Raw genomic sequence first — 20,908 nt, 5'->3', positions numbered from 1 at the left:
TTCATCATAATCATTGCCAGTGGGTTTACCTGAGCCTGTCCATTCTTAGAACAAAAGTAGGATAAAAGCCTCAGACTGTCCATTCTGTGAGAGAAAGAACTACGGGCCTCGATAAGTTTTTTTTCTATCAGAACAGACAGTTTTTGGCTTATATTCTTCATAAAAATCACCACTGGGAAGTGTAGAAGTTGTCAAGACGACTACAACTGAACTTACACTTCGGATTGCAGTTGACATCTACTCAAAGTTAATCACCCTATATTTAGTTCACATTAAAAGTTCGTGTAATTTTTCTTTAAGGAAATTGCTTGACCTGTTTGCACTGACTTGATAACAAATATTCAATACGCTACTCCAGTACAGACTGTCTTATCTGTACAGTCAACATGGGATCCGTGTATAGATTTGTACTGCTGTCAGCCGTAGGTAAATTACACATTTTTATTTAAATTTACAGGTGTTAATTTCATTTCATTTATTCACCGTTGGCATTGAAAAAAATATTTTATATAATTTTCCATTTTCATGAAGTATCATTTTCAATCTAACGTTTTGTCGTCTCATAAAATGACAAGCAAATAATCATATCTGCTGACTAACCCAGGTAGTATATGGGGAAGCCAGGAGTTTATTATACTGACACGAAATCAGTAGCAATAAATGAAAGGTGAAGATATCCATAGCAATAAAAATGTAACAAAACCAGAATGTGACTTACTGTATGAAAACTAATATGGCAATGATTTTTTTTTTACTTTTAACAAAAACAAAGAGAGTACCTTTCGTTAAAGACGTGACCGGCCAGGAAAAACCAGAGATAAAACGAAAGTCTTTCGTAAGGAAAACATTCTGGAAATCTGTGTCCCATACCGAGTCAAAATCGCAAATGCGCGCCGTCTCCATGACAATGCAGGGACTTTGCTTTAAAATATTTAAAGTATGAGAAATCTTATACGAATATTTGAAAATTTACTCTGGTGTGTCCAGGGGTCCGTGTTTGCCCAACTGTCTATTTTGTATTACTTATAGGAGTTATGAGATTGATCACTGTTCGTTATCTTCACCTTGCATGCATCTGGTGCATCAAAATTGGTACCGTATAAGTTTTACATGATACAGTTCAAAATAAAAAAAATTGTGTTTCTTTGTAAAAAGGGTTAGAACTGATAGTTCGTACATGTGCAAAACGAGAACTTCTCGAAAACAACTTCATCACCAAATAACATGCGAATACAACTCACTGGACCATTTAATTCCGAATATTAAAGACAATTATTTTTCACTAATTCCCGTACCGGGGAATATATAAATTGAGGTGAAGTCAAACATGTCAATGAAGACTGATTTCTTGAAATGTTGTGCATTGTATCTAATTTGAACACGTGTTTGCAGTTGCAGTCCTTAGTGCTCAGTCTTGTCCTGGGGGCTGGTATCACCACGCTACATCTTGCTATGCATTCATTGATGCGGAACCTCTAGGCTGGGCAGAAGCCATGGTAAAAATAGAACTAAATTGTTCACATCAATAAATTGGATATTTTATTTTTCTAATTGACTTTAAAAGTTCCTTGTTTTACTTGAAACTTTATAACATATTAATATAGTACCATAGATAAGATAATTTTGGCGTGTTCAATATTTAACGGTTTTTTGTTTTTTTTAAAATAGTAGTTAAACAATAAGCGCTTTAGGTTTTGGTGCAATTTCGTTTAACAATTGTATTATGTATATTGATAGATATTTTATTTTGTCCCTTTTATGTTTTATGAATTTTCTTCATACGTCAATCTCCCCAACTCAAACATTTCAGCGCACAAAAATTATCCAATATAGGGTAATTCAAATCAACGCATCTTTAACGGCATATACTCTTAAAACTACCTAATTAAGCACGTTACTTTGTACAAGTATTAGTGATAGTCAAAAGTTTTTTTACTTGACATTTATCAACTTTGATACTGTCCAAGTATGTCAGAAAAGTTTGTTCACTTCAATACTGACAGGAATCAAGACCTTACTTTAAATCACACGGATAGATCTTGATTTCTTTTTCTTTTTTTTAATTTACTCTCAAGAATAATTTTTCAATTCTTTTTTTAATAGCTTTTCAAAACATTTCGGTTGAGCATCACTGAAGAGACATTATTTGTCGAAATGCGCATCTGGTGCATCAAAATTGGTACCGTATAAGTTTTACATTATAAACATACAAGACAACTTTCATCCTGGCATTCACACATTTGGGAAGAATAATTAAAAATAACATGAGTAGCATTTTAAGTAACAGTAAGTAAATCATTTGAAAAATGAAGTTATTTAAAAAGACATTTCCATTTTGACCGCCTTTTCAGAAAGACATTTGTGCTTTAAAAGACTTTTTTTCATGTGAATAATATAATTGTAAATATGCTAAAATATCATTAAATGTAAAAGGTAAACCTTTCCTAGAATGAAAATATACATTTCTTGACCAACATAGTAATAAGATTAATAATATTTTCATGTTCAGTCAATAGGCCAAATATCATTGTTTGTGAATCAAATTGCACACCATTCCCTGTCTTTTGCAATATCCAAAAAGACAGGCATGACCAAATTCTGGCAACTAATGGACAGTTAACAAATAAATGTATAATGGGTTTTTTTCAGTTCTATTGCAGTACCCTTCATGCAAACTTAGTTCAAATAGAGAGCTCCTCTGAAAACAACTTCCTGAAAAATCACCTGTTTGCTGCTAAAACTAACGGTATGCAACTTAGATTGTAAAATGAACTTTAATTAGTTTATAAGGCTGGCCAATGAAAGGTGAAGATACCGACCAGTGATCAATATATATAACAATATATTCCATTCTCGATTAATCTTCTCGTTTCTCAACTGGCGTCTTCTGCAACTTGTGCTAATTGGACTAGCTACATTCAAATTAAGCTACTTATTTTTAGTAAAACCAGAGAACTAGTTAATAACCGGGACAAACATCTATATGTAGTTTTGTGAAACCTGTAAAATTATCAAGGATTCGTTTTGTTTGTAGCGACATATTGGATCGGTCTTACGGACGCGTTGGTAGAAGGCAAGTACCTGTGGCAGACGACTCAGGATGATGTAAATTTCGTAGACTGGGCACCAGGTGAACCAAACGACGTTGCACACACGGAGGACTGCGCTGCTCTCTGGTTCGGTTATCATTACCAATGGAATGACGCGTTTTGCGCAAACCGTTACGACTTCATCTGTGAAAGAGAGTGAGCATGAATTTTTAAAGATGTTTTCCAACCATTTCTAAAGTATGAGACAGCCGTAGTTGTTTGGTTCTCTAGAGGATACGTATTTAAACACTGAACAGTCCACCTTAAAATACATCATAAACATGCATATCATAAAACTGGATTGGGTTATGTACCTCAAAGCTGGATTAAGTTATCAACTTAAAAACTACATTAGGTTATGTAACTCAAAACTGCATTGAGTTATAAAGAAAATATAAATTAATTTCATGATCTACACGTAAATGACATTACTAAACAAAATTCCTCTGAATATCATATTTGCATACATTTTCATTACTATAGTATTTCTTGCACAAGTTTATTGAATTTAAGAATTTATTTGTTAAATAAGAATTTGTGCTATTACAATACTACTACAGACCCCAGAGCGTGCTTCCGTTCAGCCCGCTCAGCGTTCCGTGTAAACCGTTCAGCGTTCCGTGCAGACCGTTCAGCGTTCCTGTAAACAATTCTGCGCTCCGTACAAGCTCTTCATCGTTTCGTGTTTACCGTTCATCGTTTGATGTAAACAGTTCATCGTTTCGTGTAAACCGTTCATCGTTTCATGTAAACAGTTCATCGTTTCATGTAAACAGTTCATCGTTTCATGTAAACAGTTCATCGTTTCATGTAAACAGTTCATCGTTTCGTGTAAACCGTTCATCGTTTCATGTAAACAGTTCATCGTTTCATGTAAACAGTTCATCGTTTCGTGTAAACCGTTCATCGTTTCGTGTAAACCGTTCAGCGTTTCGTGTAAACAGTTTAGCGTTTCGTGTAACAGTTCAGCGTTTCGTGTAAACAGTTCATCGCTCCGCCATTTCGTGTATGAATCGTTCCGTATCTTATCAAGTCACGCCCTCGGAAACGTGCAGATCATTCAAACCACGCCCATAGAAATTTACAGACCGTGCAAAATGTGCACGTCATTTTGGTATTGGACGTAGAACAGATGGATATTGTTGGGAATTTGAGCAATTACAATTGTAGTTTAAAATATCTCTAAAACGGCCTTTCAACGGCGAAAATATGCAAATAATCAAAAGAAAACCGTTATTATAAAACCGCCATACAGAGGACATATGATAGTATCTTAACACTCTTGGTAGTTTTCAGCAAATGATGAGACACAATATATATCTATGCCCTCTGTATTTTTTGTTTGTTTGTTTGTTGTTTTTTTTGTTTGTTTGGTATATAGAAATAATTTATCTGTCTTGTTACACTTGTATGATCAAATTTCTTGGAACTGTCTGCATAATGCAAAGGACGCCCTGTGTATAACTTGTATGCTTACTCCTCCTAGGTAACCTTGATCCCACCTCTTGTGTGTCCAGGGGTCCGTGTTTGTCCAACTCTTTATTTTTTATTGCTTATATGAGCTATGAGATTGATCGCTGTTTGTAATTTTCACCTTTTATATGCCACGCAAATTCATTTTTTTTAAAGCAATAGAGCTCAGCTGATCCGGGTATTTGTAATTGACATTCATGCAGAAGGTGTGAAAATTGAAGTATGACAAAGGGGGTCTTTATAAATTTTGGTCTCTCAAAAGTGAATGCAATTTTCTTTAAGCTTAAGATTGAGACAAGTAGAACAATCTAATGAAAATGATATGTTAGATCCACTCGCATACTTACAAATGTAGTTAGATCCACTCGCATACTTACAAATGTAGCTGAAGAATATGTTGATCATTACTGTAGTCAGCCATTATTTTTACTTATTTCATTTATATATTTAATTTATTTCTCAATTTATTTCAATCAAAGTTTGATTGTTTCTTTTTGTATTGTATTTCTCCTTCTTATCCAAGATGACAGGTTCTTATCGACTGGCTAATACGATGTTCAGAATGCACCCTCTCCCCGCCCAAAAATATGTTTCAGTCTTGCCTGATGAAAAGTTTCTTTTTACAGAATTCGTTTTATCTGTTGCCATACACGTATATAAAATGTATAGGTTTATTAAACTGTTGTCATTGAGAAGAGGCCTGGAATATACATATTGACATGTATTTTAACGCCACTCAGATTGAATGTACAAAAAGTGAATCAGACGCGACCATTTTATAATCCGTTTAATGAATTTGATAGAGCAATGAATCAATAAAAATTTTATAATCAATATTTCATGACTATGCAATTTTTGCATCTTTTTCGTTTGTTTCCGAAGCTAAAAATATATTTTATGTTTATTCCAACGTGTCCATAAGTCATTGAGCTAACAAGTAAAAATCAAATTTACCGCGTCACCTTGCATACAGGAGCAAGCATTTTGAAATGGATCATTGCCATTACTTTCTCAACACTTTTTTAATATCTAGAATATTAAAATTATATTGAAACTATTTCTTGTTTAAACTAACCCCAGGAAGAACCCAACAAAGCCAAAAATTTCAAAGCTTGCAGGTAATGCCTAACGTTTCGTTCAGACCGTTCAGACTCACACACACCCTCTCCATCAGAAAATGTTTCAGTCTTGCCCGACGAGAAGTTTTTTTAAAACACTCAGATTGAATGTACAAAAATAGCGAAACAGAAGCGACCATTTCATTTTCAGTTTGAATGCATTGAATAAAGCAATGAATCAAGAAGACTTCAATACTGTAGATTCCTTATTTTACGCGAGTACTTATTATTGCGAAATGACTCAGATCATGGACGTCAAATTGCGAGAAAATAAATTCGCGAGTGTTCTGTTGATCAAGTGTTTCTGCATGTATTAGTAATAAAAAAAAAAGAAGAAAAAAAAAAAGCAAGAACCATTTTTATTGAGTGATGTTTTTCGCAAAATTATGCAATGATGAATTCCTAGAGTATATTCAAGAATTTTCAGTAATCAATATCCCATATCGATACAATTTTTACATCTTTTTTCTTTTATATCCAAAGCTTAAAGATATCATTTGTTTTATCCCAACCTGTTCATCAGTCATTGAGCTAATATGTCAGTCACACTGGAATTTACTGTGTCGTACAGGAGTAATCAATTTAAAATGGATACTTATCAATTTTTTCTCGACCTTTAATATCCAGAATATTGACATTTTATTGAAATTATTTCATGTTAAAACTAACCCCTGGGAGAACCAAACAATGCCGAAAAAATCAAAGCGTGCAGGTCATGCCTACAGTTACGTGCAGACCGTTCACAAAACGTGCAAACCACGCCTACAAAGTGGTCAGCATTTCGTGCGAAGCGTTCCGTGCAAACCGTTCACCGTTCCGTACAGACCGTTCAGCATTCCGTGAAAACCGTTCAGCGTTCCGTGCAGGAATCGTTTCGTACTGTTCCGTGCAAGTTGTGTAGTAGTACGCTTCAGAGTCTGTACCTCGTTTTTCATGACATAAAGCTCTTGTTTTCAGGATAATTTCCGAGGTAGAGAAATGTTGTATTGAAATATAAAAGCAGCGGCATTAGCCGGGGCTTTTATAATTCAAACAACATTTCCCGACCTCGGAGATTATCCTGCATCGTCCACGAAAACAAGAACGTTATTTCTATTCCTCTACGGCTCAGAAATATACAGCCGCTCGTTTATCTATATAGCTACGAATGAGGTCACTTCGTGACGTCATGGGTATTTCCGAAACGGACTAGGCCGACATGCGTTTTGCATACGAGAAAGGTGAGATGGTGGGGTATACTAGATCTATTTTGAAAAAAAATATTTCAAGTATTTAGAAGGATGTTGACGGATTATATCAACTGCTTTGAATACGCAATGCACGAAAACTACGCATACGTGGAAGCAAGTATCTGCGCATCGCCATTTTTGTGTACATGTGTATCAATCTCGGAATGCAGACAATTGATTTATATGTATATTGAATGACAAATATTCTTGAGTCATTGATAAATTTGTTTTGATCAATATCATAATTATAGAATTGAATTATCAGTTGTAGACTATATTGTCGTACTAGCAAAACACGAAGTGCAATTGAGATGTGCATCAATTTTCTCATGATTAATTAGTACATTGTACATAAAAAGGTGTGCCTGTGGCATTCCTTTGGTCTTTGCAATAACGTGGTAGAATTTGAGAATAGATCGCTTATCTTCATTTCATGCATATTTAAGTTTGAATTTAAGTAAGGCTGTTGGTGTTGCAGTGGAAAGCTGTAGATTATGATGCTTCAGTTTGAATCTGTTTATGGAATTTCTGTGCTTTTTGCTGTCCTTACATTTAGATTCTGTAGAGCCCCGGCTGTTGGAATTTATTGCATTTTCTTTCCCTTTTTAATATATTACACAGTATATATTACACAGTAGTGACCTTGTCCATTGTAAATGTTTGTTATTTGCAAAACTATAAAATCTCCACACCGTTTGTTAACGTTATAGGTTGATAAAGCAACGTTGTTTATCTTTTCCAGGATGACAGAACGACCAAACATTATTGGCTGAGACAGGATTTGTGTAAAATGAATAAATAAATAAGCAAAATTACAAAAACAAACAAACCGCTAACAAGATTTGTAAGAATTAAAGAAACAAAACAGAATCAAATTGAAATGAGAGTAATTTTAACATTTTGTGACGATTATAATGCGTTTAAACGTCATTTTAAGATAAGACATTATCACAAATTTGATAGAAAAATGTGTTCTTTTATGATTTGGACTTTTGGTTTCTGCTTACTTGCGAGTGACTGAAGCTGATGCAAGGTGAAGATAACGAACAATGATCAAACTCATAACTCCTACAAGCAATACAAAATAAATAGTTGGGCAAACACGGACCCCTGGACACACCAGAGGTGGGATCAGGTGCCTAGGAGGAGTAAGCATCCCCTGATATAAAAGTAAGGATTTGTTCAATATTTTCCACACTATTTCTTTTGCTTAACAAATCAGCCGATGCCTGGCATCAAGCATCAAGTGTGGATTCTACACATTCTTTTAATAAATTTGAAATCGCAAAAAATTTTCTCAAATCAACATCAGAACGTATGACTTTCAACACTTTACACGACCATTCCTCACGATAAATTAAAGACTAGAATTTTTGCCAACATAGACAGTTGTTCCTTCAACAAAAATGGAAAAAATATACATGTTTAGTGATCAGTCATCCAAAAGTTGACTTTGTTAAACACTACTCTGATTCCATGCAAAAGTACTTTGAAGTTGAAATAAAAAATATGCTAGAGTTCCTTATTAACAATATATTCGTAGTATTTGGTGATCAGGTCTCCCAACAGTCGGTCACAGGACGGCGATCTTTCTAATCCAATAAACTCAAATCGGATAAACAATTTCGTGAATTAAATGTGGCAACCCTGACCACATTGTTGCTTTTATGAATAAAGCATCACTTACTGATATCGTAAATAATGGTCTTTAACAAGAAAACTCCTTGCTTAACAATTAAATCAATATTAATCTATCATGTATTTTAAATTAATAATAATAATAATAATAATAACTGGTTTTACATAGCGCCTTTTCCAGCGTATGCTGCTCAAAGTGCTTTACAATAATCAATGTATATTATTACCCCGGCAGACTTTATATCAATCTAGAACTTTCTCAGCCTCCTAGGAAGCATACAGTGCAAGCTGCCATTACAAGCGCTAGGGCACTAACATTCTAACAATATCTTTCACTGTCTATAGCCAGGTACCCCTTTTACACTTGACTGGAGTGAGGAAATTCATGTAAAGTGCCTTTCCCAAGGACACAACGGCAGCCCTGCCGCGGCCAGGACTCGAACCCACGACCTTTCGGTCGAGAGTTTGACGACCTAACCACTAGGCTACCGACACCACAAATTACCCACCGCTATGAGAGAGGCCATTGATGTTTAATTCATGACGTCATACCGTCGGTTCCGGTTTATTTCATCAGTAGCACTGAAAAAATAACAAGTCATGAACAGTTAACTTTTGAGTCGTATAGATTTGAGCTTGTTTTTCGCAAGAAGAAATTGAGAAAAGAAGACGTTCAGTCGAGTCGCAGATCAGGCAGACGCTAAATGCGTTTCTTCATACAAATGTCTCAGACCTCAACTTGTCATTACGAAAATGATGGATCCACAGTTTACGTAGTCTTTTCTTTTCAAATGACTTGGTTGGGTCGGGAATTTCGAGAGAAACTCCCAACTATTTTCACATCTCCCCTTTACATTAGTGTAATTAACTGCTTGACAGCAGGGCATCAATCTATTTATTCGTAAGATCTACCACATGCACATATTTGATGATCTTAGAATCTCGTCAAAATCGGAACACACGGTGTGACGTCAAAATTATTAATTTTTGTGGTCTTGAATACAAAAGAGATACACATCATGGCAGCCTCTATAGATCGCGGGAATTTTAATTTTTAACGTTTTTAAATGAGTACTGAAGCTTATCTAGACAATATATCAACAGAATAATATGACAAATCGTTATCATACAATTAACCCTATCATTTATCTTGTACAAATCTTTTGGGTTGCCTTTCCCTTTAAATACTATCATTAATCCTTTGCTCGAAATAATAGGCCTTGTGTTTAGGGCTATTCCTCCTAGAAACCTGATCCCACCTCTTATATGTGCAAGGGTCTGTGTTAGCCCTACTCTTAATGTTGTGCTCCTTATAGGAGTTTTGAGATTGATCACTTTGTAATCGCCATTTTTTATGTGAGGTGTTGATCGTCAGATCCTATGTGTATTGATAGTCTGGGCGAGATCCTGTGACCTCCCACAAGTCGCTCTTGGATGCCTCCCAATGTCGTGAGCTGAAAGATCTCGGAATGCACATACCAACGGTCGATTTATAATGTATGATCAATAACATCAGTACAAGCACATGTACATGGAGCAGTGTACTTAAACATTGTACGATATACACTATTGAGATTAATTTTGTCACAAACGGAACATACCAAGATTTCTACATTTCAATGGATATGATATGCTCAGAAATGTAGGAATTTCTGTCATTCAAGAAACGAATCTGGAAGATGTGTTCTCCTAGAAAAATATTCCTTTCTGTGTGGAGATTGCTTTGGCTTATGTTTTTATTAGAACTTTTTATACAATCTTCTCAATTGCAAATTCGCTTCATTTCAATCATCGTGAGTTCGATCCTTGCTGGGAGCTCCAAATGCACCTCACGATGCGTTGATGAAAAAGATAACCAGAGCGTGAATACTTTTAAAAGATCATGTTTATGTGTTTATATTCCATATATGCCTGACTGTTCATTATACAATATAATAATAATTAAAATGTCATGTAACAAACAGAAAGGCACATTTCAAATATGATTGATTGATTGATTATGGTTTCACGCCAATTTGACAATATCTCAGCCATCTTACGACGATCAACTCATTGAAACATGTTTGGTTGTGAGTGGTCGAGTTTCGTTGATGGCCCCCAGTGATCCCACTCTTTTTCCAACATCAGGGAAACGATTCCTTTCGTGCCAAGGAAGCCGTGACCCTTGACATGGGACACCCTCCAACATCTCATCCGACGGACATAAAAGTCAAAAACACACAAACAAGTAAAAAAATCACTTCGTGCATATAAAAAGCCGAACCATAAAAGTGTTCAAACCCTTCTGTAAAAATCCTATTCTTGTAAACATTGTATAATACAATGATTTTTAAATCCTGTTTTTAAAAAGTTCCAGCATTGACCGCACATTACCAAACCGTCCATTTCGCAAGCGAAAAATCACTGCATCCCAACACAATGCACAAGACGCACATTCAGACTGAAATTCTCCGTTCAGTAGCTAGGAGTGGGTCAGTTTTGAAAGTCCAATGCGTACTCTTGAAACAATTACTTCGTCCTGGCGTTCCATCACGATGTCACACGATCTGTCCACTTTGCCTCGAATAGAATAAAGTTTACATATGTCACAGAAAACCCAACAGACCTGCCAAAGAGAATTTACATATAGTTCCATGAAACATTCCAAATCAGTGTAGGGAGTCCTAAAGTGTGCAATATGATCTTAAAGTGCACCCCTTCTGGCCCCGTCTGCTTTGGTGTTGCCAGGGATACCAATATCGCCTGGGATCTAGCAGAACTCAATCATTCAACCCTGTCCAGCTAGAGGGCATTGCCGGTTTAAAATATACAAAACACGTTGTTTACTCCTCCTAGGCACCTTATCCTACCTCTGGTGTGTCCAGGGGTCCGTGTTGGCCCAACTATCTATTTTCTATTTCTTATGGTTATGAGTTATGAGATTGATCACTGTTCGTTATCTTCACCTTTCTCTCACACACACACACACACACACCTTTCTCACGCACACACCTTTCTCTCTCTCTCTCTCTCTCTCTCTCTCTCACACACACACACACACACACACATAATATATATATATATATATATATATATATATATATATATATATATATATGGACACAACAGAGGTAGGATCAGCTGCCTAGGAGAAGTAAGCATCCCCTGTCGACCGGTCACACCCGCTGTGAGTCCTGTATCTTGATCATTTAAACAGCGTTAAATGGTTAAGTAATATAGATAGTGGCAAAATAACAGGTGTTCTTTTCATTGATCTTAGTAAAGCCTTTGACACTGTAAACCACCAGGTATTGTTACACAAGCTTTTATCATTTGGTATTTGTCAAAATTCTTTTAAATGGTTTCAGTCTTATCTTAGCGGAAGATCACAATGTGCTAGATGGAAAGGTGTTTTGTCAGATGAAAAAGATGTTACAATAGGAGTGTCTCAGGGGTCCATATTAAGTCCACTGTTCTTCATTTTATTTGTTAACGATTATCCTAAATGCCTAAAGCACTCAAATGTCTCTATATATGCAGATGATACATCTCAGGATGTTTCACATCAATCTATTGATGTTATTGAGCAAAGGTTACATGATGATCTTTTAAACTCTATGAAATGGGTGAAAAGTAATAAACTTACGATGAATTTAGAGAAAACACAATGTATGTTGATTGGCACTGCACAAAAACGCTCAAAGTGTAGAAAAATGTGTATTAAAGTAGGAAATATTGTTTTAGATACTGTTAAAAGGGCCAAACTTCTTGGTGTACAAATAGATGAATGTCTAACCTGGTATGTACACATTGATTCTTTATGCAAGAAACTTTCACAGAAAATAGGCATTTTACGTCGTCTGCAAACTTTTATGTCAAATGCAGCACTATTGAAAATTTATAACACTGCTATATTTCCTCATTTTAATTATTATTGTACAGTTTGGTGCTCAGCCAAAAACAGGGTTTTTATTGACAGACTTCTTACATTACAGAAAAGGGCAGCCAGAATTATATTGAAGGTGAAAGTAACTCAGACTTCTACAGCTGATATTTTTAGTGTTCTTGAATGGATGCCTGTTCATGATTATGTTGTATATAGAAAACTAGTGCTTGATTTTAAGGTTCTTAATGACATGACACCAGAATATATGAGAGTTTTTAGTTTTGTCAGCCAAGTTAGTTTCAGAACAACAAGAAGTAGCGATAGTGGCATTTTATATTTACCAAAAGTTTGAACTGAATATTATAAATGGTCTTTTAAGGTATCCTCCACAATTTTATGGAATGAGTTGCCCGAGTCTGTCAGAAGCTGTGGTTCTATTACATCTTTTAAATCAGCATATTTGCAGCATTATTACTCAAATAAGTGATATATAGATATGATGTATATGTTTATTTTTCCCCAGTGATATGGTGTGTATATTGTATGTATATATTTCATATTATGTTATCTATTTTTCTATTCTTTCATTTATCTGTCTGTCAATATGTCTTATACAGGACCACAATGCAAACTAGTCATTTGTACTAATTGTGCTATCCTGTCTAAATAAAAGAATTTATTTATTATTATTTATTATTACAGAGTTATCCGTAGTCAAAATCAGTATGTCATGAACGGCAAATCAATCGGTAAGAAACACCAAGAGAGTAAGGTTCTATAAAAATCATCTCTGGAAAATGTGAAAATGTGCAAGACGACTAACACTGCCCTTACACTTTGGTTGTAGTTGACCCTATATTTAGTTCACATTTTAAAATTGTGTTGATGTTGATAACATTAAAATTTGAGAATGTCCAAAAATCGAGAAAGAATATGCATCCAATGCTTCTTTGAGAAAAATTGCTGGATTTGTATTGACTTGATAACACATATTCTTATCATAGCTAAACAAGCATGAAGAATCCGCTACTCCGGTCCAGACTGTCTTATCTGTACAGTCAACATGGGATCCGTGTATAGATTTGTACTGCTGTCAGCCGTAGGTAAATTACACATTTTATTTGAATTTACAGGTGTTAATTTCATTTCATTTATTACTATATTTATAAATTTCCATATTCCTCAGGTATAATTCCCAATATAACGTTTTGAATTAAGTTGTAGACGTAAAACATTATAGACATTTATTGCATGATAATGAGGGAAATAGGAAGATTAATTCACCCAAGAAAAATCATATTTCCCGAGGGTAAAGCAATTTTCAAATCTCCCGAAAATTGATGCAATAAATTGTTTATTATACCGAAACAAAGTAAGACTACAAACATGGATTTGAAGTTGTCTGCTGATGACTCGGAGATCGTCCTAAGCAACGGTAACACCGCGCCGTCAACGTATTAGAAGGTACGAAATCGAAATACAGGGATATGATAACTAGTTTTTGTAGTTCCATTCTCCTTGAATGCTGATTTACTTGCTTGTTTTTGTATCAACCAAAACTAGGCAATTTAACAGTGTATCAGAGACCCGCATATGTTTGTGCCTAACGAACTATGAAAGTAGAATGACTCGGACTTATTGTGACGTCACAATACACTCTGTCTACCTTACTGTTAAATTTATGGAAAATGCACGACTTTGCCAAATGGGTGAAATATTTATAGGTTATAGACTTTGTATGGGAAAATATGACGACCGAGTTTTTTGGCGCGACAAAAAACGAGGTCGTCATATTTCCCTTACAAAGTCTATAACCTTTTTATTATATACTTTCAATTTCATTTAGAAACTAACAAAATTTTTATTTTTAACAATAACTTTATCGGTTTAACTGAGTAAAAGATGAAAAACACGAAAAATTTGAAAATTAACGACGTAGAAATTTGATTGTGACGTAATGTTTGCGGGCCGGAATGTTTCCGGGCATATATCGTGTGATATATGCCCGCAAACTTATAAAGGAAAAGAAGAGATGAAATTGAAAGTATATAATAAGATGGGGAAATATGTTTGAGAGGGGAATTTGAAGTTTAATCAACCCTGGCACGTGACTGTCGAGGCCAGTCAGATTACGCGTTGCATAGAATTCTCATACTGAGGTATAATAATACTCTTTGTCATGTCACTGGAAACCGAGACCAATGATTGATTCCTTGAAATGTTCAATCTAATTAAAATCAGATCGTAAGATACGTTCACAATCGCTACAATAGGATCTGACATAACCCAACATGGGTCATGTCCGCATGACCTTTCCTTTAGAATATTCATAAGAACTATCAGCCAGTTAGATTGCGCCATACAAACAATAATTTTTTATTTAGGCGGTTCCCGGCAATTCGTAGATATGTTGCAGTAATCTCTACCCAATGAAGTTTATTCCACATTATAAAGTTGTTTATTCTCACATAAGGAATTTCAAACTTTTGCAATAATGCTTAATCTATTTCGTTCATTCAAACAACAAATCGTACGACATAAAATACACCCTAATTAAATTAATTGTGAAATGCGATTTATGTATGAATAGCGATGGGTACGATTTGAATAATTTTCAAAATAGTTTACTTAATTAACGCGAGGAATATACCACCAGTCGACGTAAACGGTTTATTGTGACGTCACATCTACATGCGATGTGCTTTCTTTTAATTAAACCAAACAATCGAATCCATTTTCCTTAATTGTAAACACCGATGATTTCATTGGGGACGCGCTGATTGGCTAACATAAAGTTCAAATGAACATGACCCCTAGTCGGGTTATATCAGATCTTCTTACGCAGAGTATGTGACGCGGATCTAAGAAGTCTGATTATAATTATAGTGTTCAAATGTTGTGCATTGTATTCATTTGGAACATGTGTTTGCAGTTGCAGTCCTTGGTCCTCAGTCTTGTCCTGGGGGCTGGTATCACCACGCTACATCTTGCTATGCATTCATTGACGCGGAACGTCTAGGCTGGACAGAAGCCATGGTAATAATAAAACTAAATGTTTCTTATCAGTAAATTGATTGGTTGGTTGTAAATTGTTTCATGCTCGAGAATTTTTCATTCATATGGAAATGTCACCATTACCGGTGAAAACCTAAATTGGAGATTGTATTTTTGGTAATTCTAGTCTATGCGTGACTTTAATATAGTGTATACATAAAAGTTCTTTGTTTTACATGAACCTTTACAGCATTTCGCAAATCATATAGTGGTTACAATGTTCTAGTTTGCCAATACAACCTATCATTAAGTGAAGTGTTGTCCGACATATTTCATACTCATTGTTAGGCCGTTCTTGGCACTGATTTTGACTACGGATAACTCTGTTTCCACATAGGGATATAGGGCTCACGGCGGGTGTGACCGGTCGAAAGGGGGTGCTCACTTCTCCTAGGCACCTGATCCCACCTCTGGTGTGTTCAGGGCTCCGTGTTTACCCAACTCTTTATTTTGTATTCCTTGTACGAGTTATGAGATTGAACATTGTTCATTATCTTCACCATTCATTAATATAGTACCATATATTGTGCAATTTTGACGTATTAGATATCTACCAGATTTTTCTTCTTTTGGTTGACCACATACCGCTTTACTTTTAGTGCAATTTCATTGAACAATAGTATTATGTATATGGATAGAGTTTATTTTTGGTGACTTTCCTTCATCCGCCGCCCCTTACATTCCCAGAATTCCAGGTGCACAACAATTACCCAATATATTTTAATTCAAATCAACGATTCTTTAACGACATTAATTTGTTCAAGTATTATTGATAGTCAATAGTTTTCTTACTTGACATTTATCAACTTTAATACTGGCCAAGTCAGAAACGTTATTTTCAATTCAATGCTGACAAGCTTTAAGTCATACAAATTTGATCTTGATTTAGCCTTTTAATTTATTTCAAAAATAAATTTTCAGTTCTATTGCAGTACCCTTCATGCAAACTTAGTTCAAATAGAGAGCTCATCTGAAAACAACTTCCTGAAAAATCACCTGTTTGCTGCTAAAACTAACGGTATGCAATTTACGTTGTCGACTGACTGCAAATTAATGAAATTCATAGGGGATATTTTCACAGACAGGTCAATTAATGGAAATGTCAATGAATCTCACTCTTGATATATCCCCTCATTTATTATATGTCGCCTCCAGTTTTTTGTGCTATTTGAGCAGAATCACAGTACTAGTTGATAACCGGAACATGTATATGTAGTTTTGTGAAACCTGTAAAAATATAAAGCATTTTTTGGTTTGGAAGCGACATATTGGATTGGTCTTACGGACGCGTTGGTAGAAGGCAAGTACCTGTGGCAGACGACTCAGGATGATGTAGATTTCGTAGACTGGGCGCCAAATGAACCAAATGACTCACCACAGCGAGGACTGTGTTGTTCTCTGGTTCGGTCACAATTACCAGTGGAATGACGCGCCTTGTTCAAACCATAATGACTTCATCTGTGAAAGAGAGTGAGCGTGAATTTTTTCAAACATTTCTAAAGTATGAGTCAGAAGGGGTTGTTTGGCTGTCTTTAAAGTACCGAAAGGTGAAGATAACAAACAGTGATCAATCTCATAATTCAAATGATTTCATACGCAAGAGCTTGTTCTGTGTATGGTCAGTTTTAAATCGAAGCAGGCTACTGACGAACAAGTTGATGGTGCAGGGGTTCCAACAGTCTCGTTTAAAATCAGCTTTTCGCAAATTTTATGGTCGTTATAACGATTTAGTCTGCCAATACAACCTATCATTGGGTCAAATGCAATCTGAAGTGTGTCATGCCTATTGCTAGGCAGTTCTTGGCAACTGGTTTTGATTATGGATAATTCCGTTTACCTGATCAAGATATAGGTCTCACGGCGGATGTGACCGGTCGACAGGGTATGATTACTCCTCCTAGGCACCTGATCGCACCTCTGGTGTGTCTAGGGGTCTGTGTTTGCCCAACTATCTAATTTGTATTACTTGTCGGAGTTATGAGATTGATCACTGTTCGTTATCTTCGTCTTTCATACTCCGATATACTCCTATTTAGACACTGAACAATCTGCTTTTAAATACATCATACATACCTCAAGACTGGATATAGTTATATTCCTCAAAACTGGATTAAGTTAATATATACCCCAAAACTGGATTATGTTTTTGTTTAATAAAAAATTGTGTATTTTATGTTATAATACTACTACCTCATTTACTCAAGAAATAAAGTTCGTGTCTCATGGATGTTGCGGGGAATCATCCGAGGTCGAGAGATGTTGTTTTGAAATCTAAAAATGGAGGCGTTAACCGAGACTTTTATATTTCCGACAAGACTTCGAGACCTCGGAGATTATCCTGCATCACCCACGAAAACAAGAACTTTATTTCTATTCTAATATCCCGTCTACGATAATGCGGTTCAGAAATATACAGTCGATCATTTACCTATAAAGCTACGAATGAGGTCACTTCGTGACGTCATGCAATTTCTGAAACGGACTAGACCTACAAGTGTTTTGCTGACGATAAAGGTGAGATGGTAGGATATACTAAATCTAATTTGAAAAATATTCCAATTATTTAGCTTGATGTTCACGTATTAAATAATTTCTGTGAATATACAGTTCCGTAAAACTAGACATACGTAGCAGTAGATAGCTGGATATCGTCATGATTGTTTACATGTGTATCGAGCTCTGAATACAGACAATTGATTTATATTGAATGACAAATATTCTTCAGTCATATTTGTTTTCCAACATATATTGATTAATTGCTATGATTATAAAATGGAATTAACAGTTACAGACTTTATTGTTGTATTACCAAAACACAAAATCCAATTGAGATGCGTATCAATTTCATCAATCAGTTAGTACATGTATGTATGAAGGCATATCGCAGAATAATGACAGCGGCATTCCTTTGATCTTTGCAATAACTGTGGTAGTATTTGAGAATAGATCGCATATATTCATTCCATGCATACTTAAGTTTGAATTTAAGTAATGCTATTGGTGTTGCAGTGGAAATCTGTAAATTATGATGCGTCAGTTTGAATCCTGACATTTGTAGAGCCCCAGCTAATGGAACCCTCCCCCTCTTTCCCTTCCAAATGTATTACACAACAATTTCAATGTTATAAGTTTATTAATCAACGTAGTTTATCTTTTTCAGAATGACAGAACACCAAAACATTATTGGCTGAGTCATGAGTTTTATGTAATAAATAAACGAAACAAAAACAAAACCCAACTACGAACAACATGTGCAATACTGAAAGAAACAAAACAAAATCAATCTGAAATAAAAGTAGTTTTAACATTTTGTGACGATTAGAAAACGTTTTAACGTTATCTTAAGATGAAAGGCGAAGATAACGAAGAGTGATCAATCTCATAACTCCTATAAGCAATACAAAATAGATAGTCGGGCAAACACGGACCCCTGGACACATCAGAGGTGGGATCAGGTGCCTAGGAGAAGTAAGCATCCCCTGTCGACAGGTCACACCCACCGTGAGCCTTATATCCTGATCAGATAAACGGAGTTATCCGTAGTCAAAATCAGTGTGCCAGGAACGGCCCAACAATCAAAATTATCTAAAGATATCAGATTATCACAAATATGATATACACAAATGTGTTCCTAATGATTCGGACTTTTGATTTCGGCCTTCTCGTGAATAACTGAAGCTGATAAAAAAAAATAAGGAATTGTTTAATATTTTCTACACTATTTCTTTTATTGAACATATTATCCGATGGCTGGCGTGAAGCATTATACCTTATCATATGGTTAATATAGTCACGAGCAAACAAACATCTTAGGTTAACAAATGCTCTATTAAAAAATTAGGACTTATACGTTTTTTGATTCTGCTTGGTAAATTCGACAAATATAGATTCGACAAATCATTGAGCAACTGTCGAATGATTAATTGATTGATTGTATATTGTTTAACGTCCTGCTCGAGAATACACCACTCATATGGAGGCGTCACCAATGGTTGTGAAGACCTGCAAAAATTTAGGCCTTTCCTCGGCGCTTATGGCCTTTGAGCAGGGAGTGATCTTTATCGTGTCACACCTGATGTGACACAGGATCTAGGTTTTTGTGGTCTCATCCAAATGACCGCCTCATTTAGACGCTACCTACGACATGCAAGGGGTACTGTTGACCTATTCTAACACTGATCCACACGAGAAGAACAGCTTTCGAACAGAAGCATATGATATAATACATGTAACAACATACACCACACCATTCAATGTAACAATATACACCACACCATTCAACATAGCAACATAGACCACACCATTCAATGTAAAAACATACACCACACCATTTAACATACATCACATCATTCAATGTAACAACATACAACACACACACTTCAACATAGCAACATACACCACACCATTCAACATAACAACATACACCACACCATTCAATGTTACAACATACACCACACCATTCAACGTAACAACATACACCACATTATTCAATATAACAACATACACCACAACATTCAACATAACAACATACACCACACCATTCAACATAACAACATACACCACACCAATCAACGCAACAACATACACCACACCATTCAACGCAACAACATACACCACACCATTCAACATAACACCATATCATTCAACATAACAACATAAACCACACCATCTAATGTAACACCATACACCACACCATTCAACATACACCACACCATTCAACGTAACAACATCCACCACATTATTCAATACAACAACATACACCACACCATTCAACATAGCAACATACACCACACCAATCAACATAACAACATACAACACACCATTCAACATAACAACATACACCACACGATTCAACGTAACAACATACACCATATCATTCAATGTAAAAACATACACCACACCATTCAACATAACAACATACACCACACCATTCAATGTAACAACATACACCACATCATTCAATATAACAACATACACCACACCATTCAATATAATAACATATACCACACCTTTCAACATGCACCACATCACTCAACGTAATAACTTACACCACACCATTCAACGTAACAACATACACCACATCATTCAACATACACCACACCATTCAATGTAACAACATACACCACACCATTCAACGTAACAACATACACCACATCATTCAATGTTACAACATACACCACACCATTCAATATAACAACATACACCACACCATTCAATATAACAACATACACCAACCCATTCAATATAACAACATATACCACACCTTTCAACATGCACCACATCACTCAACGTAATAACTTACACCACACCATTCAACGTAACAACATACACCACATCATTCAACATACACCACACCATTCAATGCAACAACATACACCACACCATTCAACAAAACAACATACACCACACCATTCAATGTAAAAACATACACCAGATCATTCA

General features: G+C 35.5%; 2 protein-coding genes and 1 long non-coding RNA gene across 3 annotated transcripts; all 3 read left to right on the top strand.

Annotated features, from left to right (window-relative positions):
- Window positions 1-324: 324 nt before the first annotated feature.
- Window positions 325-7,738, top strand: LOC125645816 (perlucin-like protein). The gene is made up of 5 exons (XM_048871667.2): window positions 325-426; window positions 1,393-1,496; window positions 2,650-2,746; window positions 3,035-3,245; window positions 7,652-7,738. The coding sequence occupies exons 1-5, from the start codon at window positions 387-389 to the stop codon at window positions 7,680-7,682; spliced, it is 483 nt and encodes a 160-aa protein (XP_048727624.2). The 5' UTR covers window positions 325-386; the 3' UTR covers window positions 7,683-7,738.
- A 3,966-nt stretch (window positions 7,739-11,704) lies between these two features.
- Window positions 11,705-13,096, top strand: LOC125645827 (uncharacterized). The gene is made up of 2 exons (XR_007359457.2): window positions 11,705-12,325; window positions 12,522-13,096. It is a non-coding gene; the product is annotated as an uncharacterized LOC125645827 (long non-coding RNA).
- A 320-nt stretch (window positions 13,097-13,416) lies between these two features.
- On the top strand, window positions 13,417-18,699 carry LOC130047172 (ladderlectin-like). Its single transcript, XM_056141745.1, has 5 exons — window positions 13,417-13,515; window positions 15,345-15,448; window positions 16,388-16,484; window positions 16,728-16,936; window positions 18,627-18,699. The coding sequence occupies exons 1-4, from the start codon at window positions 13,476-13,478 to the stop codon at window positions 16,892-16,894; spliced, it is 408 nt and encodes a 135-aa protein (XP_055997720.1). The 5' UTR covers window positions 13,417-13,475; the 3' UTR covers window positions 16,895-16,936; window positions 18,627-18,699.
- The last annotated feature ends 2,209 nt before the right edge of the window (window positions 18,700-20,908 follow it).

This window comes from Ostrea edulis, chromosome 6 (assembly GCF_947568905.1).
Source record: "Ostrea edulis chromosome 6, xbOstEdul1.1, whole genome shotgun sequence".
Classification (NCBI taxonomy): Eukaryota; Metazoa; Mollusca; class Bivalvia; order Ostreida; family Ostreidae; genus Ostrea; species Ostrea edulis.
The sequence above is the reverse complement of the archived record's forward strand: the minus strand, read 5'-3'. Positions and strand labels throughout refer to the sequence as shown.